General features: G+C 42.6%; 2 protein-coding genes across 4 annotated transcripts in view; one reads left to right on the top strand and one right to left on the bottom strand.

The window, feature by feature from the left end:
• Window positions 1-8,254, top strand: part of ZCCHC14 (zinc finger CCHC-type containing 14) — a 95,584-nt gene extending 87,330 nt beyond the window's left edge. For all 3 annotated transcript variants that reach the window (XM_073605722.1, XM_073605724.1, XM_073605723.1), the window contains one exon: window positions 327-8,254. In XM_073605722.1, the coding sequence (XP_073461823.1) occupies window positions 327-382 (56 nt within the window). In that variant the 3' untranslated portion in view covers window positions 383-8,254. The remainder of the gene's footprint in view (window positions 1-326) is intronic.
• A 2,269-nt stretch (window positions 8,255-10,523) lies between these two features.
• The window catches only part of MAP1LC3B (microtubule associated protein 1 light chain 3 beta), a 33,461-nt gene continuing 17,054 nt past the window's right edge, over window positions 10,524-26,930 (bottom strand). The window contains exons 2-4 of the mRNA XM_073605725.1: window positions 20,488-20,543; window positions 16,832-16,938; window positions 10,524-12,963 (exon numbers count right to left, since the gene is read on the bottom strand). Of these exons, the coding sequence (XP_073461826.1) occupies window positions 12,792-12,963; window positions 16,832-16,938; window positions 20,488-20,543 (335 nt within the window). The 3' untranslated portion in view covers window positions 10,524-12,791. The remainder of the gene's footprint in view (window positions 12,964-16,831; window positions 16,939-20,487; window positions 20,544-26,930) is intronic.

Consider the following 26,930-nt stretch of genomic DNA (forward strand, 5'->3'; position numbering starts at 1 on the left):
CATGTATCCCAGGAGTCCATGGGAAGCAGGGCTTGCTGCTTTCGCCAACCGCACTTGCCTATCTGGGTTCCCATTTGATTGACAGTTATTGACATGTCAGGAGATAATTCATAGGGACTTATAGTTACTGAGAGGTCCATGTAAAGAGACAAGTCAAATAATCCTACGGAGGGAGATAATACAGGTTACAAATGAGACTGTCTGTGCTTTTTTAGAAAGGAAATTTCTCAGGAACAATTGTAGAAATCTTTACAGACAGAAGGGTAAGATGAAGAAATATTTCATTAAACATATTAAGCCCTTGCCTTTTTTTTGTCATTCTTCAGGTACTTTCCATCTTAAATACGCCCCACCATCAGATGGTTTGGACTCTGCAGACTAACCCTCCCCGACACTATTATTTGAAGATGGTGCCAATGGACCCCCTGCATAGGAAGGGGAGTCCTGGCATCAAAACGGTGCTTTATTTATCCCAGACTGAAGTGACGATTCTTCAGGTACTCTTCTTTTCTGTGTTGCCAAATTCAGCTTCAAGGATATGTTTTAAAAGGAGCGCTTTGAACCGGGCCCCAGTAAAGCTCTGGTGTTGAAGCCTATTCAGCGGTGGAGAAACCAAGGAAGAACTGAGACTGTTCTCCACCCACATTTTAAACTTTTCTAGGGCAGCTACTATAAATGTCAAGGTAAAAATGGGTGTTTATTTACCCGCCATGCAGCTCCAGCTGCTGGAGATCGCTGGGAATTAATCACTGGGATACTCTTGCGGATTGCACTAGGGAAGAATGTACAATATCTTTTTTTTTTATTTCATGAAATGTTGCTGGGATTTTAATAACTTTGCAACACAAACCGTGGACAATTCCTAACTTTTACCGAAATACTAAACGCTCTGCCTGGCCTCCTGGATCCTAACCAATAATGCTTCAACTTTGAGGATTTTTGCACTTTAATGTTTCATTTTGTTACTTTTTTTTTCATTGGATCTGTGTTACGAACTGGGGATCCTCCGAAGCTCATTTTATCTCCTTCGGAAATTGTTCCACCAAGAAGAACTGCGAAGGACAAACAGTTAAAAGGAAGCAGAACAAGAGGCTGTTAGGTCGCTGTCGGGGCTAGCGCCTGGCCATCGCAGTATTATTTCAAATTACAACAAAGGGCTTTAGCTACTCTCGAACTTCTAAAAAAAACACTAAACTGTAAACACTAGGGTGCCACCATCGCTGGTGGTCTGTCTTTTTTTTTTTTTTTTTAACACGTCCTTGACATTTCAAGAATTTTACTTTGCTCTCTTGGAATTTCGGAATTTTGTTTTTGATACAGTTTTACAAGGACTACGTACGGATGAACTGATCTTTAGATTAAAATGCTCTTTTCGGTTATTTTATATTTTATTGGGGTCATTCTTATTATTCCAGACCCTTCTGTACCAGGTCTTTGAAGAGCCACAAAGTATTGAGAGCCTGCAGACGGGGTATTGAGAGCCTGCAGACAGATGGGAGACATTATAAACACTAAATTGACTTTAGCACTTGCTTTTCAGTCACTGTACTGATGATTTTCAGCTCAGAACTCCTGTGGAAACCAAAGACAAAACACGGTGGAGAAAGCAGAGCTGGTTAAGCCATTCAAATTTCCTTACTGCTTCCTCGGTGCGACACCGTTGACCCAGATCCGACGGTTCTGAGTTCTTTTTGATCTACATTCAGTATGTTGGTTCCTGCTATGGGTTCTATGCAATGAAAACACTATGGATACTTTAGGCTGCTCATCTCAGCCATTTTTTGCATGGGGTCTACAGCCAATTGGTATTCAAAGGGTGGTCTAACACCTTGATGGATTTAAATAACAAAAGCCAAGTTATGAAATTTCCAAAATACCAACTTTTTCCAGAAATAATTCTTTAGATCTCCCTCCATGGAATCAGTTGCCCTAATTTTTGACTGAAAGTCAGACCTAAACTGTAGGTTTGAGGATGTGGTCTATATATTACATTGGTTTTTGCTTTAACCTCCCTGCTGGTTCCCTAGCAAAGCCGCTGCTTAAAGGGGAATTGTAATTTAAAAAAAAAAAAAATGATGGCAGCAAGCTCCAGTGCAGTCATCCTTCGATTGCAGCTCTCATATTTCTATTTTGATAGGCTATCTTTAAAGACGCTGTTACTTTGCCTATTCAGAGTATAACTGATTGGTCCTTTTGAAACAAGACCCACCCTGCTGATACTAAGCTTTACCAGGTTCTTCCATCGTTCCATCAAAGCAGTTGGGAAACTCTGGTACTGCTGAGTATGGGAGAGCATGGGAACCCCCCTTCCTACCAGGATGCAGTGCTCTGGTAGGGGGAAAGGCAGATATTATTCCTTCATTAGCTCTGAAAAGGGAGCTGACACAGGGTTCTCCAACTAAGCACTGGTGGAGAATTGGTGGGGGGCTTTTTTTTTAAACACAACCTTGGCCTTCATTGGCAGCGGAGAAAAGGGAAGGTAGATTATCCTGAATTGGATACAGTGGGTCTGACTGTCCTGGATTGAGTCAGGGCAACTGTTTGATGGAAAAAGATGGCTTATAAGGTAAACTAAAAGATAATTGCACTTTTAAACAAAGTGCAATGATCCTTCTTGCCCCTTCCCCTGACCTAACTCCCCCCTTCACAGATGCATATATACCTCAATTCAGTGGCCGCGGTTCTGTTATTCGTTTTACATCCACCACTGTCCTGACTGCACCTGCTCATTAAAGTCCCATGGACATTTACATAGGTTGAAAAAAAACACAAATCCATCCAGTTCAACCAGTAGTGTCTCTGGCCTCGAGATAGCGCCCTAAAAAGTCTATGGGGCTGTAATGCACATACGCAGTCAGGTTAGTGAGGACTTACAGCACGCAATGTAACCAAACATCTAGGTAAGTATGCATCAGTGGAGGGGAGGGAATGGGGGCAAAAAGGATGAATTCTTTTCTAATGTGCACTTATGCTTTAATAACTTTGCATTAAATTGGTAAGTAAATATTTCCAAAGTAGCAAAGTCCAAACGGGTTTGTAGATATCACGTTGGGCTCCTATTTACTAGAAAATATTTATTAGTTCTTCTTTTGGCTCTCTTTAGCCCTACATACATGATATAGGAACAAGGAACAATACAGCGACGCAGAACCTTTAAGAATTGTTGCTTTCCAAAATTTGAAAAAGAGATCGAATCTCCTTTCCCCTCCCCCTCCCTGTTCCACTCACTGAGTGTTCTCAGAACAGAAGTCTGCGGATCCTGTAAGAGAGACACTAAGCCTTAATACAGATTTTAGACGCCGTAAGTGGCGTATTGCCGAATGACTTTAAAGGAGACCGTATTCTTCTTTTTTTTTTTTTTTTTTTCTTTTGTTTCGTTTTTACTTTTTAATGTTTACTTTTTTATATATATCTTTTGCTGTGGCTTCATTGTGCTCTTAAAGCCAAACAATGTTTGTCTGTTTTTAAAATGAATTATTCAAAGCTTGAATCGTATTTAATGACTTAGGACAAATATCGTATGTATATTTTTAAGCAACAGATGTTTGACGCCTTTTATTTTTATTTTTCTTCCAAGTCAGTGCGCTAAAAAAAAAAAAAAAAAATCTGGAGGATTGTTTTTAAAACTATACTGGCTGAGGTGTTTTTTTTTTTTTTTTGTTTTTTTTGTTTTTTTAATGTTCCATGCTGCCTAAAAGATTAACATAGGATTGGGGGAACTGCGACCCTGATTGTTACTTTGGACATTTTAGCTTTTAAAATGGGTCTGGAAGTTTCATAGTGATATGAGTGCAATTCATAAAAAAAGGAGAAAAAAAATCTGAATGTTAATATCTATAATTAGCGCTTATTATTTTTATTATTTTTTTTATATATAAAGTATTACATTTGCACCTTATTTTTCCCCAATATCTCCTTTTTTTTTGCTTACAGTATACAAATAATATATAGTATGCAAGTTTCACAGTAAGAAGGGCATTATTGCAGCTTAATTAAGATGTATTAAAAAATGCGCTTCCTTCGTTGCGTCATCCCACCCAAAACGATTAACTCTGTTATGGGAAGAAGCTGGTGGGTTGATTCATACTCCACTTCCTTTTATCTTTCTTGCCCTGGTTTCCAGTTTCTTGTTTTGTACTTTTGTTGTGGCCAGTATGTGATCATATGAAGCCAAGCATAGGGGAGATTCATTCCTCTTGCTCCATTTCCTGTAATGTAGGAAAAAAGGAGAATCCAGTGGTGAAGAGAGCAAGACCCTCTCTGTGGGTGGAAATGGTAAGTCAGCGAGAGATCTTGCTGTCAGAATCCCCCAAAAGGCAAAGAGGGAGCAGTGGAATTTTATCTGTTCAGGAGTGGTCAGCTCACGAACTACCAGAGGAATCCCTTAGATCATTGACTTCCAAAGCAAGCCCACCGCTCACGAGTCCCCAGAGCAAGCCCACCGCTCACGAGTCCCCAGAGCAAGCCGATAGCTCATTAACTCCCAGAGCAGCTTTAGGAGTTATTGAGCTGTGGGCTTGCTCTGGGAGTTCACTAACTCCCAGAGCAAGCCCACAGCTGACCAACTCCCAGAGCAAGCCCACCGCTCATGAGTCCCCAGAACAAGCACACAGCTCTCGAGTTCCCAAAGCAAGCCCTACAGCTCATTAACCCCTAGTGCAAGCCAACAGCTCACTAACTTCCTAAAACAAGCCAATAGCTCATTAACTCCAGAGCAAGCCCGCAGCTCACTAACTCCCAGAGCAGCTTTAGGAGTTATTGAGCTGTGGGCTTGTTCTGGGAGTTCACCAACTCCCAGAGCAAGCCCACAGCTCACCAACTCCCAGAGCAAGCCCACAGCTCACCAACTCCCAGAGCAAGCCCACAGCTCACCAACTCCCAGAGCAAGCCCACAGCTCACCAACTCCCAGAGCAAGCCCACAGCTCACCAACTCCCAGAGCAAGCCCACAGCTCACCAACTCCCAGAGCAAGCCCACAGCTCACCAACTCCCAGAGCAAGCCCACAGCTCACCAACTCCCAGAGCAAGCCCACAGCTCACCAACTCCCAGAGCAAGCCCACAGCTCACCAACTCCCAGAGCAAGCCCACAGCTCACCAACTCCCAGAGCAAGCCCACAGCTCACCAACTCCCAGAGCAAGCCCACAGCTCACCAACTCCCAGAGCAAGCCCACAGCTCTCGAGTTCCCAGAGCAAGCCCACAGCTCTCGAGTTCCCAAAGCAAGCCCACAGCTCTCGAGTTCCCAAAGCAAGCCCTACAGCTCATTAACCCCTAGTGCAAGCCAACAGCTCATTAACTTCCCAAAGCAAGCCTATAGCTCATTGGTGAGCTGTGGGCTTGCTCTGGGAGTTGGTGAGCTGTGGGCTTGCTCTGGGAGTTCACCAACTCCCAGAGCATGCCCACAGCTGACCAACTCCCAGAGCAAGCCCACAGCTGACCAACTCCCAGAGCAAGCCCACAGCTGACCAACTCCCAGAGCAAGCCCACAGCTCTCGAGTTCCCAAAGCAAGCCCTACAGCTCATTAACCCCTAGTGCAAGCCCTACATCTCATTAACCCCTAGTGCAAGCCCTACATCTCATTAACCCCTAGTGCAAGCCAACAGCTCATTAACCCCTAGTGCAAGCCAACAGCTCATTAACCCCTAGTGCAAGCCAACAGCTCATTAACCCCTAGTGCAAGCCAACAGCTCATTAACCCCTAGTGCAAGCCAACAGCTCATTAACCCCTAGTGCAAGCCAACAGCTCATTAACCCCTAGTGCAAGCCAACAGCTCATTAACCCCTAGTGCAAGCCAACAGCTCATTAACTCCCCAAAGCAAGCCTATAGCTCATTGGTCAGCTGTGGGCTTGCTCTGGGAGTTGGTGAGCTGTGGGCTTGCTCTTGGAGTTCACCAACTCCCAAAGCGAGCCCTAAGCTGACCAACTCCCAGAGCAAGCCCACAGCTCTCGAGTTCCCAAAGCGAGCCCTACAGCTCATTAACCCCTAGTGCAAGCCAACAGCTCATTAACTCCCCAAAGCAAGCCCACAGCTCACTAACTCCTAGAGCAGCTTTAGGAGTTATTGAGCTGTGGGCTTGCTCTGGGAGTTCACCAACTCCCAAAGCAAGCCCTAAGCTCACTAACTCCCAGAGCAAACCCACAGCTCACTAACTCAGCAAGGACTATGTGTAGCCTGTGATAGCTATAACGGCACCTAACCTGATAGTCCTGCAACAGATTTTATCTGTTTAGGTGGTCAGTTTTTGTATTAGTAGCCATTAGGTGCCATCAACTCGATACCTACCAAAGCAAACCCTCAGCTCATTAACTTTCAGAGAAAGCCCAAAGCCCATTAAATCCTAGCGCAAGCTCATTAACTCCCAGATCAAGCCCACAGCTCATTAACTGCCAGACGTGAGGGCAATATGAAGCCACAGATACTCAGCTATAGCAGTACCTCTCCTGATAGTCCCATAGCTGATTTCAGATAAGGGTTCTAAATTTACACAGCCTTATTAGGCTTCCCTGTGCAAAGGGGGTGCATCTTCACAATTGATCCAGCTCTCACACTCCTTTTCTTTGCCTTCACTGACCCTGTATAGGTGACCGCATTTCAATGAGAACCCCGCTTGTTCCAACATAGGACTTTTATTTTCATACATATTTTATTTTCCCCCCCTTTTTTTTTTTTTTTTTTCTATTTTCATTGAAAGCTCTCACTAGCCTATAGGTATTTCCTTTATCTCTCACCGCTAAACTCCAGTTTGTAATCATTAATTCTTTTTTAATGTATGTATTTTTTCCATGGAATAAGCACATGCATTATATAGGAGATGTATGATGATGTGGGCGGGACTATGGCATATTACCTTAAAAGGAAGACAAACACAGATGTGCCCCTCCCCCTCTTCATTCACTACTTCTGTTTTGAGCCATTTTACTTGAGGTGCGTCTGTGCACTGCGGAGGGCGAGCATTCTGTAGATGGCAAAATGTCCGTCTCCGTCTCTTATCGACCAGTCCACTTTAAGGCGAGTTCTTTCAGTTACAGTATACTGAACATGCATGTGAATTGTCACTCTGTATATATTTATCCAGCTCCTTCTGAACTGTACACGGTCAAGTATTGGTTATCGGAATTTTTTTTTTAAGGTTTATTATACTTTGTTAAGAGATATAATTGTACATTTTTAGAAACGACGTTTTTATCAAAGTAAATTTAATGTACTGAAGATAAAATATGGTTTATACAAAATGCACAAAAAAAGGCAAATAAAGGAAAACCATCTTTTTTTTTTTTTTTTTAATAGGTTGTCTGTGCCATTTTTCAGTGTGTGTGCGAGATAAAGTGCGGTGTCATCAATAGGAGCTAAAGCTGCCCATAGATCTCCTTTACAGCTGCCATATCTATGTAGTAGAAGCCCCACCTGAACAATCCACTGTTTGTAACTAGTTAGAAGCAATTGTGTTGTATGCAATTGCTGGTAGATTTAAAGGAGATGAGCAACCTGGGGCATGGGTGCTGGGATGGGCACGCAATCTAATTTTCAGTGGCACTGGAAGATCATTATGTAGGTTTGGACCGGCCCACCAGAGGGTCCTCTAATTTGTCCCTGCTCCCTACACCTACAGCGCCACTGTCTATTACAAAGCCTGGCCTGCCCCCCGACAGTCCACCTACTCTATGATGTTACAGAAAGATCTACCCGATGCCAAAAGAAGCAGCCCTCCTCCCAGTACCAGCAAAGACCAGCCTTTGTCTGCAGATGATATGTGAATACGCCTGCCTGCTCACTTACTGTCTTCTTCTAGTGCAGCAGGTATGAATCTAAAGCCCCTGCTTTTCTTATGGTGTGGGAATAAGGACTGATCAGAGGTGGGAAGTTGCAAGAATTGGGGCTGATCTGAGGCCTAATGGTGCTGGAGTTGAAGACGCTCTGGGGTCTGATGGTGCAGGGATTGGGGAATTCTGAGGTGTTAAGGTGCAGGAATTGGGGCTGATCTGAGATTTGATGGTGCAGTAAGTGGGGCTGATTTGCGGTGCACAAACCATAGCTGCAGGAACTGGGGGCTAATCTGAGGTTTGGTGGAGGACTTGTGGCTGATCTGAGGCCTAAAGCCTGACTCACAGTCTCTGCTCTAATTCATCCCAAAGGTGTTCTTTCAGGTTGAGGTCAGGACTCTGTGCGGGCCAGTCAAGTTCCTTAACCCCAACTGCGCTCATTCATGTCTTTATGGACCTTGCTTATGTGCACTGGTCCAAATCATTTGGTGGAGGGGGGATTATGGTGTGGAGTTGTTTTTCAGGAGTTGGGCTTGGCCCCTTAGTTCCAATGAGGGGAACTCCTAAGGTGTCAGCATACCAAGACATTTTGGACAATTTCATGCTCCCAACTTTGTGGGAACAGTTTGGGGATGGCCCCTTCCTGTTCCAATATGACTGCGCACCAGTGCACAAAGCAAGGTCCATAAAAGACACAGATGAGCGAGTTTAGGGTGGAGGAAATTGACTGGCCTGCACAGAGTCCTGACCTCAACCCAACAGAACACCTTTGGGATGAATTAGAGCGGAGACTACAAGCCAGGCCTTCCCGTCCAACATCAGTGCCTGACCTCACAAATGTGCTTCTGGAAGAATGGTCAAATATTCCCATAGACACACTCCTAAACCTTGTGGACAGCCTTCCCATTCTTCTACAAGGGCATTTGTGAGGTCAGGCACCAATGTTGGACAAGAAGGCCTGGCATGCAGTCTCCACTCGAATTCATCCCAAAGGTGTTCTATCGGGTTGAGGTCAGGCCAGTCAAGTTCCTCCACCGCAAACTCAAAAATAGAGCAAAAGGTGCAGTCCACCTTTTAAAGTAGCAGTAAACACAATCACTAACCTCGCATAGTTTTAAAGTAGTAGTGTTATTTTATAGTCTTTGTAATTCTGCAGATTTCCTTTAAAAGTGTAAGTAAACCCCTCCTATCGTTTTCAGCCAAGGAAGCTGCCATCTTTGCCTTTGTTTAATCTGCAACTGCCATGATGCTGCACATGTGATCACTTATGGACACCAGCCATTGGATGGTTTGACAGTTTAGTTGAGAGCACAACCAATGGGAGTGTCGTGCTGGAAATCAAACTGTTTTATGGATGGGGGTTTACTTCCCCTTTAAAATCTCTGGTGTTCCTGCTATGAAAGTCCTTGGTTTTAGCACTTCCTGTTATAGGGTGACAAACACTCTGTCCAACTCCCTATTGCTCACCTGTGTTGTCACCCTCACGCTGGTTGCAAATTTCTAAAAAATGGAAATGTTTGGTAATTGTTAGACACACAACTGATTAATATGGGGAATTTTATATGAGCCCCCAATGTGCTTACTGAACCTCCAGCCCACAGAGATGCAAAATAGCCAAAAGCACACCACTCATTCATGGTATGGCAATAAAGTGTGTATATATATAATATATACACATACACACTTTATTTATTAGGGCTGCGGAAATTACTGATTAATTGTTAATTTTTTTGATCAATTAAAATTCTTTGGATTGGTACTCACCGGCTACTGGGAGTTCTGGTGACATCACCGGACTCCTCCCCTGCTTCCCCAAGTGCCTCCGTCTGCTAACGAAGGGAAGGGGTTCGGGGTTCGGTGATGTCGATGTCCGTGACATCACCGGACAGTAATGGTAAATATGGATGTGGTTAACTGGGATCATTCAGTGAGCTAAGTGTAGGCAAATTTGATAACCTCCATTTTTAACATTGTTGTCCTTAGAGGCTGATAAGCTGTGATATTTTTGCCGTGTGGATCAGCTTCTGCCATGACAGCGGGACTTGCTAGGACGTCACACGTCAATCAAAAGCCATGCCCCGCTATGTCCGGCTTCGGCCGTTGCCACAACAACGGTGCTATTTAAATAGATTGTAGGGTGATGCCGTAGCCCCGCTGAGGAAGTTCTGATTGAACGCAACGCGTATGGGGAGGAGCTACGCATGACGTCACCCACTGCTGCCCTACGGAACTAAACACGATTGTAATTACTTACGTCAGTGCTACAGTTTGAATTTAAAAACGTATTTGTGTGAACTGTGAAGTTAAGTCATGGATTGTGGAAACTAACTAGTGTCGGGTGATTGTATATAGTGTATACCACATTTACCACTGACTAATGCAGAGTTGCAATGCAAGGAGATCAGCTAAAAGTAGTTGAATCTATATGTGCGTAATAATTATTGGAATTAGTCAATTTAAAAAAAAAAAAAAAAAAAGTTAAAATCGAACACGAAAATTTTAAATCAGTAACAGTGTATATATTTTAATAATACACACACTTTATTGCCGTACCATGAAGGAGTGCTGTGGCTATTTTGCATCGCTGTGGGCTGGAGGTTCAGTAAGCACATTGGGGGCTCATATAAAAATTACCCATATTAAATCAGTTGTGTGTCTGACAATTACCAAACATTTCCATTTTTTAAAAGCTTTATTTATACAGGAAGACACTAACAGAAAAAACAAAACTAGAATTCAAAACCAAAAATAACACATAAAACAAATCAGAAAGCTTTATTACAGAACATGAATTCAAGCAAGTCTTCAATCTATAAGGCTAAAAACTGAATATTAAAAACAAAAAAAGGTGCAAAAGATTAACAGTTGTCCATTAATTGAAATGCTCTCGTGAGGAAAAAAAAAACAAAAAAAAAAAAACACACACACATTCATAGATATATTGCTAAACTCTTCATTAGTTTTTATATCCATCTAATAATATACAAGGTCAAAGAGGACCTGTCTACACAGTGTAGCCATTTTCCAGACGAGGCTGTTCGTTTAGAAGATGAAGCGCATCAATTCCTTGGACGCAGGGACGTCCCCTTTCCTATGGAATTTTAAAAGGTGGAGTTATGCTTCCAAAATGGCTGACTGGGGTGTCTTATTAATCCCCGGGTGAAAGGAAAGGTTATAAAGTATTTAAAGCCTATTTTATATATTTGTTAAAAAAAAAAAAATTAAGTGTATACGTCAAACCATTTTTTTTTTTTTATTTTGGCCAAAATAAGGAAGGAATAGAACCCCTGTTGGGTTACAGAGATTTCTCCTTTATGTGATAAAGACAGGACGTGAGGGAAAATCCCCAACAAAGACAATAACAAGCTGATAGGGGTTCTAAAAAAAAAAAAAAAAAAAATCTATTAAGTGAGGGACACAGGAAACCTAAGGCCATACTGCCACCTACAGGAGAAATGGATTATTAAAAAAAAAAATAGAAGGCCAGCCCCCTAGAGACTATAACCCCTCCCACCTGCTCAGTGGCCTTTCTCTCTGCTATATTTCTTTTGCTTGAATGAAGATTTTTCTACAATCAATAGCTCCTAATGAATGCATCGTGACAGTGAGGAGTGCAGGCAAACCCCACAGAGCTCAAGATGGCAGCAAAAAACAGACGGGTTCTGAATCCTTCCTGCTTCATCCAAAAAAAACAATATTTTATCTTTTAAAGTGAATTGCCCTTAGTGTACCACCATCTAATATTCTTCCCCCAAACAGCTTCCAGGTCATCCGGCCAAACAATTCGAGGCTGGAGAGCTCATCCACAAAGCTTCAGTACAATCGGCAAATGTTTAAAGAGCATAATAATAATATCGTCTTGATGGATTTTTTTGTCAGTATTATTTTATTAATTTTTTAGCAACCTTGAAACTTTGCTGCAAATATCTGGTGATCCTGACAGTCTACTTCCCTTCCTGGCACATCCCGACCTTGCCAAGTGCAGAAATAAATCCTGGTTGGCGTGGTCAGTTTGCAATCCGAGTATCAGGATGCTGTGCCGACGCACAGGGGGTGCCTGTAGTCCCCCACCCCTTCTTAGCTTGCAAAGTAGAAGACCGGAAACAATGTCTCCTGTCCCCCACACACAGAAAATGTATCCAGTGGTCATGTGACCAATTAAAAATACTTAAAAAAAAAAAAAAAAATAATATAATAAAAAAACCCACATACCAGGTAATTGCTACCATTATTAAAAATAATGTTTCCATGTCATAGTATGCTTTGCCATGCATGACTACACCTATGGTGTAAGGATTTGGAAACCCGGCAGCATTTTATTGACAGTTTGTGTTGTATTACACTTAAAAAGGCAAAAATATAGGAAAACTGGAGCAGTCAGCAAAAAAAAAAAAAAAAAAAAAAAAAAAAAATCAAACTTTTATATTGATGACAGTTCAGCCCCCCTATAAAGTCCATATATGCCACTTAATACAACACCATCCTTTTATTCTAAAAGCTTACTTTTTTTTCCCCCCAAACATTTTGTTTAAAACTAAAAAATAAAAACTAGTTTCCAATTTCTAGATGGCTTTCTATATAAATTTAGACTCCAGAAATGCAGCTTCTCCGGAGCCCCACGTCAAAACAAAGCCACGCCCCCAAACAAAGACGACATGCTACATGAACGCCATAAGTAGCCAACAGTGTGTGAATGCTCTATGGCCCCGAATCAAACAGTAATACCATTTAAAAAAAAAAAAAAGGAAAAAAAAAAAAAAAGGGGGTCATCCACCGCGATTGTAAAGAATCGCTTCATACAAGGACCATAAAGTAAACGTTATGACTTTTTTTTTCCATACGTTTTTAATTTAAAGCGGAGAAGAGCCATTATTAAAAAAATTCTTTGCTGGGTAGCACGAATACATACATACTGTACACCTAAGGAGAGAAGACCTGCTTTGCGTTGCAGTTTTCTCCAAAGGACTTAAAAGAGGGGGGAAAAAATTAAAAAATAAAATAAAACCAAAATGTCAGCCGTTGTGTCGTTTATGCGTCTTTCATGCCGAACGTCTCCTGTGAAGCGTAGACCATGTAGAGAAAGCCGTCTTCGTCCTTTTCGCGCTCGTACACCTCGGAGATTGGCGTGCATACGCTCACCATGCTGTGCCCGTTCACAAGGAGGAAGAAGGCCTGGTTGGCGTTCAGCTGTAGGCGTCGCCTGTGGTGCAAAGACAAAAAGAATGCATCAAGAAGAGAGAAGCAACACATTGGATGTTGCCTGGGCCAGGTGTAGGCCAAACTACAAATCCCATCGTGGCCATACCTCTGGGAGTCATGCCTATGGCGCTTAGGCCCCTTTCACATGGGTGGAAAAGACAGGCATTAAATATACGTTTTTACCAACCCACCCCAACCGGGTTTCATTCACACTTGTGTGACTTGTTATGTGACTTTGGACACTAAAGTCGCACCGCAAGTTTTTCAATGACAACCGTTCAAGTATGAGCGACTTTAAAAGGTTTCTGCACTACGTTGGTCCTTCTTTCGTGTGACTTGAGCGCCATAGATTATTATTATACAGGATTTATATAGCACCAACAGTTTACACAGTGCTTTACAGTATAAAAAGCAAGACAATACAGTCAAAAGTACAATAAAATACAAGTGTTAAGAGGACCCTGCCCAGAAGAGCTTACAGTCTAAAAAAATTGAAATGTAAACCCTCAAAAGTCACATGAAAGCAGCACCTGAATGTTATACATGCAACAGCTGTCCATCATTGATCAAAGCCAAAGTCGCACCCATCCAAAATTGCGTCAAAGTTGCATTCCAAAGTCACGTAGCTTTGGAGTCGCACAAGTGTGAATGGAGCCTAAAGCCTACCAGACAGCCGAAGAGGGGGATATACAGTGGGGACGGAAAGTATTCAGACCCCCTTACATTTTTTTACCCTTTGTTATATTGCAGCCATTTGCTAAAATCATTTAAGTTCATTTTTTTCCTCATTAATGTACACACAGCACCCCATATTGACAGAAAAACACAGAATTGTTGACATTTTTGCAGATTTATTAAAAAAGAAAAACTGAAATATCACATGGTCCTAAGTATTCAGACCCTTTGCTGTGACACTCATATTTAACTCAGGTGCTGTCCATTTCTTCTGATCATCCTTGAGATGGTTCTACACCTTCATTTGAGTCCAGCTGTGTTTGATTATACTGATTGGACTTAATTAGGAAAGCCACACACCTGTCTAAATAAAACAGCTCACAGTGCATGTCTGAGAAAATGAGAATCATGAGGTCAAAAGGAACTGCCTGAAGAGCTCAGAGACAGAATTGTGGCAAGGCACAGATCTGGCCAAGGTTACAAAAAATTTCTGCTGCACTTCAGGTTCCTAAGAGCACAGTGGTCTCCATAATCCTTAAATAGAAGACGTTTGGGACGACCAGAACCCTTCCTAGAGCTGGCCGTCCAGCCAAACTGAGCTATCATGGGAGAAGAGCCTTGGTGAGAGAGGTAAAGAAGAACCCAAAGATCACTGTGACTGAGCTCCAGAGATGCAGTCGGGAGATGGGAGAAAGTTGTAGAAAGTCAACCATCACTGCAGCCCTCCACCAGTCAGGACTTTATGGTAGAGTGGCCCGACGAAGCCTCTCCTCAGTGCAAGACACATGAAAGCCCGCATGGAGTTTGCTAAAAAAAAAAAAAAAAACACCTGAAGGACTCCAAGATGGTGAGAAATAAGATTCTCTGGTCTGATGAGACCAAGATAGAACTTTTTGGTCTTAAATCTAAGAGGTATATGTGGAGAAAACCAGGCACTGCTCATCCTCTGTCCAATACAGTCCCAACAGTGAAGCATGGTGGTGGCAGCATCATGCTGTGGGGATGTTTTTCAGCTACAGGGACAGGACGAGGGAAAGATATATGCAGCCAAGTACAGGGATATCCTGGACTAAAACCTTCTCCAGAGTGCTCAGGGCCTCAGACTGGGCCGAAGGTTTACCTTCCAACAAGACAATGACCCTAAGCACACAGCTAAAATAATGAAGGAGTGGCTTCACAACAACTCCGTGACTGTTCTTGAATGGCCCAGCCAGAGCCCTGACTTAAACCCAATTGATCATCTCTGGAGAGACCTAAAAATGGCCGTCCTCCAACGTTTACCATCCAACCTGACAGAACTGGAGAGGATCTGCAAGGAGGAATGGCAGAGGATCCCTAAATCCAGGTGTGAAAAACTTGTTGCATCTTTTCCAAAAATACTCATGGCTGTATTAGATCAAAAGGGCGCTTCTACTAAATACTGAGCAAAGGGTCTGAATACTTAGGACCATGTGATATTTCAGTTTTCTTTTGTAATAAATCTGCAAAAATGTCAACAATTCTGTGTTTTTCTGTCAATATGGGGTGCTGTGTGTACATTAATGAGGAAAAAAAAAAAAAGTACTTAAATGATTTTAGCAAATGGCTGCATTATAAAAAAAAAAAACTGAAAAATATATAAAATGTATATATTTATTATTACACACATATATACACACCCATGATTTTGGAATGGGATGTCCAAGAGGCTCATATAGGTGAAATGGTCAAGTGACCAAAGACATTTGGATACATATTGTATCAGCCATTGAACTACAGTGCCTTGAAAAAGTATTCACACCCCTTGAAATTTTCCATATTTTGTCATGTTACAACCAAAAACGTAAATGTATTTTATTGGGATTTTATGTGATAGACCAACACAAAGTGGCACATAAAATTGTGAAGGAAAATGATAAATTGTTTTCAAACATTTTTACAAATAAATATGTGAAAAGTGTGGGGTACATTTGTATAGCTCCCCCCGGAGTCAATACTTTGTAGAACCCCCTTTCACTGCAATTACAGCTGCAAGTCTTTTTGGGGATGTCTCTACCAGCTTTGTACATCTATAGAGTGACAGCTCTGTCAGATTGGATGGAGAGCGTCTGTGAACAGCAATTTTCAAGTCTTGCCACAGATTCTCAATTGGATTTAGGTCTGGACTTTGACAGGGCCATTCTTACACATGAATATGCTTTGATCTAAACCATTCCATTGTAGCTCTGGCTGTATGTAAGGAAAATGATAAATGGTTTTCGAAATATTTTACAAATAAATATGTGAAAATTGTGGCGTGCATTTGTATTCAGCCCCCCGAGTCAATACTATAGAACCACCTTCTAGAACCAACAGCAAACAGGACTTCTTATGGTTTTCTTACAACAATGACTTTCTTCTTGTCACTCTTCCATAAAGACCAGATTTGTGGAGAGCACGACTAATAGTTGTCCTGTGGACAGATTCTCCCACCTGAGCTGTGGATCTCTGCAGCTCCTCCAGAGTTACCATGGGCCTCTTGGCTGCTTCTCTGATGAATGCTCTCCTTGCCCGGCCGGTCAGTTTAGGTGGACGGCCATGTCTTGGTAGGTTTGCAGTTGTGCCATACTCTTTCCATTTTCGGATGATGGATTGAACCCTGCTTTAAACTTCTCCACAACTTGTCCCTGACCTGTCTGGTGTGTTCCTTGGCCTTCATTATGCTGTTTGTTCACTAAGGTTCTCTATCAAACCTCTGAAAGCTTCACAGAACAGCTGTATTTATACCGAGATCAAATTACACACAGGTGGACTCTATTTACTAATTAGGTGATTTCTGAAGGCAACTGGTTCCATTAGATTATAGTTAGGGGCATCAGAGTAAAGGGGGCTGAATATGAATGCACGCCACACCTTTCAGATATAAATTTGTAAGAAATGTTGAAAACCATTTATCATTTTCCTTCCACTTCACAAATATGTGGCACTATGTTGGTCTATCACAAAAAAGCCCAATAAAATACATTTTACATTTTTGGTTGTAACATGACAAAATGTGGAAAATTTTAAAGGGGTATGAATACTTTTTCAAGGCACTGTACAAGTCCCAGCATACCATGCCAACCTGGGAAGTGGCCAGGGCATTCCGAGACTTGTAGTTCCACATCAATCTATGAATGGTTCAAGCCGAATAAACAGCAAAGACTCATTCTAGGAGGGTCATCCTTCATTCTCACCGGATAATTTTGATGAGCTCGCTCATATTGACGTGATCTGGAACAAGGAATTTGGTTTTATCCAACACCGGGAGCTGCTTTTCCCCCTTGTACCTCTCGATAATGACCTGGAATTAAAAAAAAAAAAAAAAACAAAGAAAATGGGGCATCAGGTGAGGAAGTATAAAAAACAGAAAAAAATCCACTAAGCACCAATGGCGTTTAGAGTACACAATGGTGGCATTATAAAAAAAGAAAACCCTTTGTATGGGGCACCCTGCCTCTAACAGTCCCAAACATGAAGACAAATTAATTTAAAATTAGTCTCCGTGCGTTATCACTCCCCTTCAGCCTGTCATAGCTGTCAGTGATTGGTGTGAGCACAGCACAACTCCCAATGATTATAAAGTGGGAGGGGCAGTGACAACAAATTCTTGACCTACTCCTGCCAGGAAATGAGGTGGCCTCTATCTGACTTGCTGCAGCTTCTTATGCACATTGTGAGAAGCTCACAGTGTTCAGTGAAATCATAATAAGCCATTTCAGTCCAGGAGAGGAGCCGGTACAACTGTGCAAGACTGAAGGAAAGGCCAGAGGTCAGATTTAACAAGGAAAAAAAATTAAAAATAGAGAGGGTGAGTCTTCCCTGGAAGGACACAGACAGCAATAAACACCTGAGAGGGGTTCTACCACTTTCCTGCTTCACCGAAAAAAAAAAAAAAAAATAGTCTGCTCGCCTTTAACCCCAGCCCACTTCCTGATCATGGCTATTAAAACCACGGGGACACATATGACTCATTTGGATGAATTAAGCAACCTGACCCCGCGCGTAACATGTGAGATGAGAAAATCTCGGAAATTTCTATAAGACTGAATAAAGAAAGACAGACACAGCTACATCACTGAAGATCTTTCCTCTGCCGGAATTGGGGTGATCCTCTTTAAGGCTATCCATTCAGTCTTGCACAAATTCCAAACAAAAAGGACATTACAACCTTAGGTGGAGATTAGATCGCCAAGCTTCCAACTGAACTCAGCTCAGGGATGGTGGGAACTAAAGCCGAAACAACTACCGTATTTATCGGCATATAACACGCACTTTTTTCCCCTGAAAATCAGGGGGAAATCGTGGGTGCGTGTTATAGGCCGATCCCCCCCCCAATTGTGTGTGATCGGAGCGATCGCGGCAATTGCCGCGATCGCCGCCGACATACACAGCCGTGTGGAAATTCAAATATGGCGCCGAGACTGCAGGGACTCGGCGGAGTGGAGCTACACATAGCCGAGAGTCCTCGGGTTTTCTCTGCGCCGCTTACAGTCCCGCCCATAGGGCGGAACTGGGCGGGACTGTAAGCGGCGCCGAGAAAACCCGAGGACTCTCGGCTATGTGTATCAGCGCTCCGCCGAGTCCCTGCAGTCTCGGCGCCATATTTAAATTTACACAGGGCTGTGTATGACGGCAGGGATCGCGGCGATCCCACAAAGCTGCACGGGGGGGCAAGGCTGCACTGGGGCAAGGCTGCACTGGAGAAAAGCTGCACTGACATGGCTGCACTGACAAGGCTGCACTGACAAGGCTGCACTGGGGCAAAGCTGCACTGACAAGGCTGCAATGGACACTGGGGCAAGGCTGCACTGACACTGACAACGCTGCATTGATGGGCATTTTAATGTAAGTTTTTCTTCCTTAAACTTTACTCCTAAAAGTTTTTTTCCTTAAAATTCCCTCCTTAACTTGGGTGCGTGTTATACGCTGATAAATACGGTAATTGATTACTATTTTCATAATCGATTAATTGGTCAGTAACATAATGGGGTTAAAAAAAACTAAAATTAGCCCTTTGTGGTACAAAAAAGAGCAAATCGCTAATGTAAGTATTACTTTCACCGTTACACAGTAAAAAAAAAAAAAAAAAAAAAAAAAAAGAACCCCTTACAGTAGCGATTATTTGCTCTTTTTGTACTATAAAGGGCTAATTTTAGTTTTTTTTAAACCCCATTATGTTACTAAACGTCTTACGCCTGGTTCACACCTATACGTTTTTTGGTGCTACGGTTCATTTAACATGGTTTCCTATGGGACACGTTCACATCTATGCTTTTTTTTCAGCTGCTGCGTATTTGGAAAGGGTCAGGGACTTTTTTCAAACACAGTATGGTGCTTTTTTGGTTCAATATACTTTAATGGAGAAGCTGCAGAAAAGCATGTAGTGTGTTTTTGCAGCAATTCAGGTTTTTTAGTCTGCCCAACAACAAATTAGCAAAAGTAAAAAAAAAAAATAAAAAAAAAAAAAAAAAAAAAACGCAAATCGCCGTAAAATCACGTGTGCAAAAAACAAAACGCACAGCAAAAAGAGCTGCAAATACAGATCAAAAGCAAACTGCATAGGTGTGCCCCGATCCTTATGCTGGGCCTGGCCACACGGATCAATTTTCAGAAGAGAATATCATATGAAAAATCTTTGTACATTCCCTGAATGAAAGAATGTCATTTTGAAATTTTCACTTGTTTTTAACATTCTGTTTTAAAATGAATGTCATTTCTGAACGAAAACCACATACAGTGTCTGAAAATCCCTTTGACCAAGCAGTTTTCTATTATTTCTAAACTTTCCTGTCACTGTGGTTGAAAAATAATGTAGCTTTGACCCCACTAAGGATTAGCAAATCGAACAAAGTTCTTAAAATAACATTTTTTTGAAGGTAGACATTGTTTTTGTATGGTCAGCATATAATATATTACAGTTCTGTTTGAAAATCTGCAAAACCATCTAACTTTTTTTTTTCTTTAAATAAAAAAAAAAAAAAAAATAATAATGATCTGAGTCTGATTATATTTACCAGATTCACCCTCTAATAGTATATACAGTATATCTCTTCTGTCCGTTATTCTCAGCGTGGATTAAAGATTTTTCTCCCCAACCATATAGTTGGTTATCTATATTTACCATGCTATATATAGAGAATATTTAAGAATAAATAGCGCTTTTTTTTTTAAACGTAACTAAAATTATACACCACACTTTAAGGTTATTAACCGATTAATCGAAACAATAAATGGCCAACTAATTAATTATGAAAATAAGCCCTAGTGGGAACCCTTTTATAATGGGCACAGCAGGTGTACAGACCCAGGAACCCACCACAGGGATGGTGGTAACCCCCATAATGGGCACAACAGGTGTATAGACCCGGGAATTCAGCATGGGGATGGTGGAACCCCTCATAATGGGCACAGCAGGTGTACAGACCCAGGAACCCACCACAGGGATGGTGGTAACCCCCATAATGGGCACAACAGGTGTATAGACCCGGGAATTCAGCATGGGGATGGTGGAACCCCTCATAATGGGCACAGCAGGTGTACAGACCTGAGAACTCAGCACAGGGATGGTGGAACCCCTCATAATGGGCACAGCAGGTGCACAGACCCAGGAACTCAGCACAGGGATGGTGGGAACCCCTCATAATGGGCACAGCAGGTGTACAGACCTGAGAACTCAGCACAGGGATGGTGGAACCCCTCATAGACAGGTATGTACCAAACACAGAAATATCAGTTTTAGGAGAGGAGGATCACATGTGAAGGTGCATTTCTTTGATACAAGTCTGTATGTTATTATATAGAAGAGTTTTATCTCCAGAGAACAGGATAAGTGCGGAGTTGCTCCACTCACCGGGATTTTGGTGGGGTGTTGCTCGCGGATGAGCCTCACATCTTCTACTCTTTGCTCTAGAGACAGAATAGATAGAGAGATCAATGAGCAGCGGATACAAAATTGTTACAAAGCATACAAAGAATACATTTCAGATGAACGATATATAACCTGACAAACTAGATCTGAACCTGAATCTTCTCTATTATCCACTGAGGGTCACAGCTTGATAATTATATACTATATGGTTAATACTGCCACCTACAGGAGCAGTGGACATAAGGTACATAGGAAACTAAAAGCCAGCCCTTTAAGGCTCTAACCCCTCCCACCTGCTCAGCTGATCTGGTTCACCTGTGTGAGTTTTGGTTTTCTGCCCCTCTCTTTGGACAGCTTACTATATGACTAGGCAGATATGAAGTGGGAGGGGTTAAAGCCTCAAGTGGGCTGTCCATCAGTTTGCCATATCTTTAGTGTTCATTTCTCCTGTAGGTGGCAGTATAGCCCTAGGTTTCTTACGATCAAACTATGTCACTCAATGAACTCCATATGATGGGTACTAAAAGCCTAGGTTTCAAATTTAAATGGAGCAGGTGATATATAAAACCTCTGCCAGATTTACCCTCACTTCCTGTCCCAGTGACACAAGAGGGAGTGAGAGGATGTCTTTCCAAAGTAACATGTGTCCCCATTCAAAGATTTCCTCTTGCCTCCCGTTTCAGTGACAACTGTAAAACTTTGGATTTTCCCATCATTTAGGGACTAGTTATAAAAAAAGAAAAAGAAAAGTTCTAGCTCTTCATTCAGCAAATATACATGTGTTCAAACTGGGCAAAAACAAAATCTTCTTTAAGCCATTTCCTCTTGTGAATGTTTTATTATGGGCAGTAATAAAATGCCACATGATGGCCACTACATGGAGCTCAGAAGCATAGACTAGGCATACACCTTGGTAACAAGAAATGCAATGTAACAATTCTAGGAGAACACAAGAGGGAATGACCAAATAAAAATAACTATTGGTTACATTTGCCAATTCCCTCTAGCACTCTAGAATGGTTACATTGTATTCCTTGTAGTTCCTATGCTCCTCAGCTCCATCTAGTGGAGATAATAAACATTCATTTAGAAGAGAAAATAGTCTAAATTACATTAATTTTTGCCCAGATCACCCAAAATAAATGTACATACAGATTGGTTATCATCTGCCACCTCCATATGTCATTGTGCCCACAGGTTGGGGCAGGGCACAGACGAGGCACACCTCCCACCAATTTCCAATAATCTTATCGCCAGATGGGTTTAGGCAAATTCTGGGTGTGGTTTATGAGATTGGCTCGTTTGCATACTCCCAGCTTCAGAAATTCACTGATTGTATTTAGCAATTTAAACCTCTGGCTTTAGCTCTGGTGTTGATTTGGACCAAAGTTGCTCCCCAATACATGAGCTGTTTGCCACACTGTGATTTGGCCTTTAGGAGGCGACACAAAAAGAAGCCACAGCAGGTTCCCAGCCCCTCCCCCCCATCAAATATGCCCCGAGCGTAAAGTGGTTGTAAACCCACTAAACTAAAAAAAATAAACCTGCAAGACAAAGGCATAATGAGCAACATAACATACAAGCTCATTATGAAATACTCACCTTAGATTGAAGCCCCCGTAGTGGTCCCCGTCACCGCTCCGGCTGGCGACATTGCTCCCGAAGTTACTTCCGGGTATCAATGCCTCCGGAAACGGCACGTATGTACGATGACGTCGGCACATGCAAATACAGGGGATGTCTCCTAAACCGTGTAGGTTTAGGAGATATCCGGGGTAGCTACAGGTAAAGCCTCATTATAGGCTTACCTGTAGTAAAAAGTGGTTGTAAAGGGTATACAACCACTTTAAGACTTCATGTACATGGGACGTTTAACCTCTCCTAAATGATTTAACTTGACAGCTGGAAACCGGCGTCTAAAAATGTCCGTTAAGCCGCGTTTACATGCTGCGTTGGCGTCTAGCAGCGTTTGTAAATTTTTGCTAAAATGAAAAAGTCTCTAAACGAAATGCTGCTAAGCACAAGTTATCGCGTTTAGCAGCGTTTACAAGCTGCCGTTTCAAATGCCTCTGAACATCCATCCTGAAGCCATTTTTTTGCGTTCCAGAAAATGCTTCTGAACGCAACTGCCTAGAAAGGACTATAAGACCTCATGCACAGGAGACGCTGTTAAACTCGTGTTCAGAGGCAGTTGGACACTTTTTTTCAACTGCCCCTGAACTCATTCAATGTTATCCTATGTGTCCATGTACACAGTCTCGTTTTTTGGCGTTTAGGCAGTTGCGTTTAACCTAGTTTTTCCAAAAGCAAAAAAATGGGTTCAGACGCAAACGTTTTCCATGTTTCAGACGCCAAACGTGTTGTTTGCGTTTATAAGTGTTTTTAAAAGGAACATTTTATGACCCGACTTTGGGGCCCTATATCTCGGGGGCCACTTGGTGCTGGGAACCCTAAATTTGGTGGGCTAACACAGTGGAACTAGCATACAACATATCCAGATTTAGGGTTCCTAGCACCAAGTGGCCCCGAGATACGGGGGCCCCAAATTCAAGTCACAAAATGTCATTCTCTGCTGCAGAAAAGTGCTTGACATTTTGCGACCAGACTTTGTGGCCCATATCTCGGGGCCACTTAGTGCTATGAACCCCAAATGGTGTGCTAACACAGTGGGACTAACATTATAACATATCCAAATTTGGGGTTCCTAGCACTAAGCGACCCCGAGATATGGGGCCCCAATATCAGGTCAGAAAATGTCATTCTCTGCTGCAGAAGTGCTTGACATTTTGCGACCCGACTTTGGGTCCACGTATCTCAGGGCCACTTGGTGCTAGGAACCCCAAATTTGGATATGTTGTAGTGCTCATTTCACTATTTTTAGCACATCTATCACTAAGTGGCCCCGTGATACAGGGCCCCAAAGTTGGGTCGCAAAATGTCATTCTCTGCTCTGCAGACGCTTCTAGACGCAAACGCGGCTAAACGTGGCTAAACGCGGCATGCAAACGCGACAAAACGGGCGTTTCTAAATGCCAGTTTCAGCTTTTAAAAACATGTGTTCAGCAGGGTTTGCACCGGCATCTCGTGTGCATGAGGCCTAAAATGACCCTGTGTACATGTACTGATAAGATAACAGAGGGAAGTTCAGGGGCAGCTAAAAAAAAAAAAAAAATGCCCAACTGCTCTAAACGTCCGTTTACCAGCAGTGTACATGAGGCCTTATACAGTGTGTTCCAACTGAGCCATGAATAAGTAATGTAAATTGCTCCTGCCACACTGAGTGTCCCTTCTAATGATGAAGGGTGGTTTAGAATAGAGACGATAGTCTCAGTTTGAAGAATGCTCTCCTTTCAGCCAAATACTGATAACGTAATGTTATATTTGATTTACTCCTCATATTCAGTAATATAATATTCCAATAACATGATACAACCTTATCAATGCCCTAAGATGGTAAAACCACTGAGACACAGATATAGGAGAGAACGATAGAGGAGCTGGGTGCCCAACACGTGACCTGCTGCAACCCGGGCAGAGTCCGCCACCTGTTGGGCACCAGTGCAGAGAAGCGTTCCTGCGCCCAGCACTATAATAAAGACCATATGGTCAGGCCCACCCGACTGTAGAAGTATAGTCCAGGCCTGACGTCAAAGAGCGAGGGTTGAATAACCCCTTCACTGACCAGTGTGCGGTGGGATCAGGGTCAACAAGGGATGGACTCTGACCATCAACCAATGTGGGGGCCATTATTACAATGAGGTTACATCAGGACATCAATGCTGGGGATTATTGTTGCGTCTGCCAACACCAGCTCGGGGGGGGGGGGGTCATTTTTGCATCCACAGACGCCAATGCTGGGGACTATTATTATTGAATGCACTGACACCAGGGTGGATTTCACCAGTTCATGTGACAGAACTATAGTGGCCAACAGGAAAAAGAAAGCCATCTGGGCAATCAGCCCAAGTCAGGTTCCTTTTTAAAGAGAAGTCATAGAGAACATTTCCACATCCTCACAGACTGAGAAATATTGAAATAAAGATGCATTTGTTAGAAGGCACAATGGCTGCATCCATTTTTTGTACAATGGCCCTATTGGCTGCCATTGAGGACCAGTGCAGAGTGAGCGCACTCCATTGCAGACTGGTGCAGCAAGAAAGAAGTCGCGCCCCCCCCCCCCCCCCCACACCACCACCACCATCATGGCTGATTTCGGGGAGGAGACGCATTTTCTGGTTACACCCAACAGCTGATTACAGCTCTTACACTAATTGAGGATGTTCCTTCCTCTAATGGTTCGATCGATGACGTCACAGAACTCTGGGGAGTCATAAGAACCCGCAGGAAGATGAAAGTGTTTTGCTATGAATAGTATTAAGTAACGGCAGACGAGCAATACGGTTATACAGCAATTAAGACCCTGCCTGTCTGCAGAAGGTAATCATTGCCGGATCTCGATGCTGTCCGTTTTTACTCTAGCTGGCGCCGGATCAAAGGAGGCCCATAAAACCGCTGCCGCTCTAAACGGCATTCCACAGCCATGTTATCCTAACAGTGAAGAAATTAAGTAGAGTCCATTTCCAGTGAACACACATTTTAATGCAACTTTTACATGCTACAGTTTCTACCTCCAGTTTCCATTTGTAGAGACCCCCCTGATCAATAACTGATGACATCAAACCTCAGGGCCACATCGTTTTCTTTCTATCAGGCCAGAATAAGAGGAGAGCAGCAGAAATGTGCAGTCACTGCTGAGCAGGAAGTCGATTCTGCACATGGAATGAATATGGCAAATATACAAATAAGATTATAAAAGATAAGAGTAGACACCAGATATTTAAAACCATTATGGCAAGAGCATGTAAATGAACCCTAATCCAGTCACATAATGTATCTGAAAGGGATTACAAAAAACATAGATTCTCTTTAAAGTGTTACTAAACCCAGCACCCTGCATTCACTATATATGGCCTCCCACAGTACACAGAAATGCAATTATTTTAGTAAATATAAACTGCTAAATACCTTTTTCTCATCAGCAGTATATAGCAGTCTTGTGACTTCTATCAGTTCCTGGTGATGCTTGTAGGAGGAGTTTTCATAGTGCACTGAGCTGCCCTATGAGGCTGCAGGGCTCCTGACCCTCTGTTTGGACAGTGCCGATTGGCCCTGTGCTGATCACATGCACTCTCCCAAGGAAAAAAAAAAAAAAAAAAAACCTCTCTAGCAAAACTCAAACTGGGCATGTGCAGCTTGACTCCAAGGGCTCTGTCTTATCCAGTCTTGTCCAGGGGGACAGTGCAGGGAGGGGAGGATCTGTGCATACACAATCAAACAGCCTTTTTACACAGTACAGAGGATTAATCCCTTAGGTTCCACAGTGAGTATGACAAGCATGTTTTACTGCTTATACAGACTGATTTCACCGTTGTGGGTTTAATAACACTTTAACTCTAGGACAGATCCACTTTAAGGCTATGCAGCAGTGCATGGCAATAGTTTTAAAGGGTCAGATAAACAGGGTATGTGCCTAAGCGATGCTGGTGATAGCAGTTGTAGGACAGTGACCGTACCGTGAAATTCACGTGACTCGGGCTGTTCATAAACATGCTTAAAAGACTGGCCATGTCCACCATCTGCCTGTCCAGGATCCCGAGAACAGGAGCTATGCATCATTAATGAGGAACGCACAGAAAGCTCCTCTATAGGAGGAACCAACATCAACCTTTCTCCAGGAAGAAAGGCTCCTATCACTAGGATAACACACAAGTCCGAATACATGCCTTTGTGAAGGAACTACAGATCTCACCATGCTACATCAGCCAAGATCAGAGGGATACATTCCTCCAATGGATCCTCGGATGGCTGAATTCACACCGGCTTGCAGTATAATGCAAGGAAAATGGATAAATATAAACTGCTAAATACCTTTTCTCATCAGCAGTATATAGCAGTCTTGTGACTTTTATCAGTGTCTGGTTAAAGTTTGTAGGAGGAGTTTTCGTTCTTATCTGGACTGTCCTATGAGGCTGCATGACCTCTGACCCTCTGTGTGGACAGTGCCGATTGGCCATGTGCTGATCACATGCACCCTCCCAAGAAAAAAAAAAAAAAAAAAAAAAAAAAAAAAAACTCCTCTAGCAATACACATCAAACTGAGTATGTGCAGAGTGCCCCTAAGACTATGTTCTATCAGGAGATGGATAGGGGACAGTGGAAGAAGGGGAGGATCAGAGACGACAGGATCAACAGCCTTTTTACACAATGCAGAGGTTTAACCCCTTAGGTTCCACAGAGTATAACAAGCATGCTTTACTGCATATACAAACAATAAGAAAATAAACTATGCGCTTACTCAACAAGGTAGCAGCTCACACAACAAATAGGATATTTGTTAAGAGTAACAGGTGCATATAAAAAGTGTA

The sequence above is a fragment of the Aquarana catesbeiana genome, linkage group LG11 (genome assembly GCF_042186555.1).
Source record: "Aquarana catesbeiana isolate 2022-GZ linkage group LG11, ASM4218655v1, whole genome shotgun sequence".
NCBI lineage: Eukaryota > Metazoa > Chordata > Amphibia > Anura > Ranidae > Aquarana > Aquarana catesbeiana.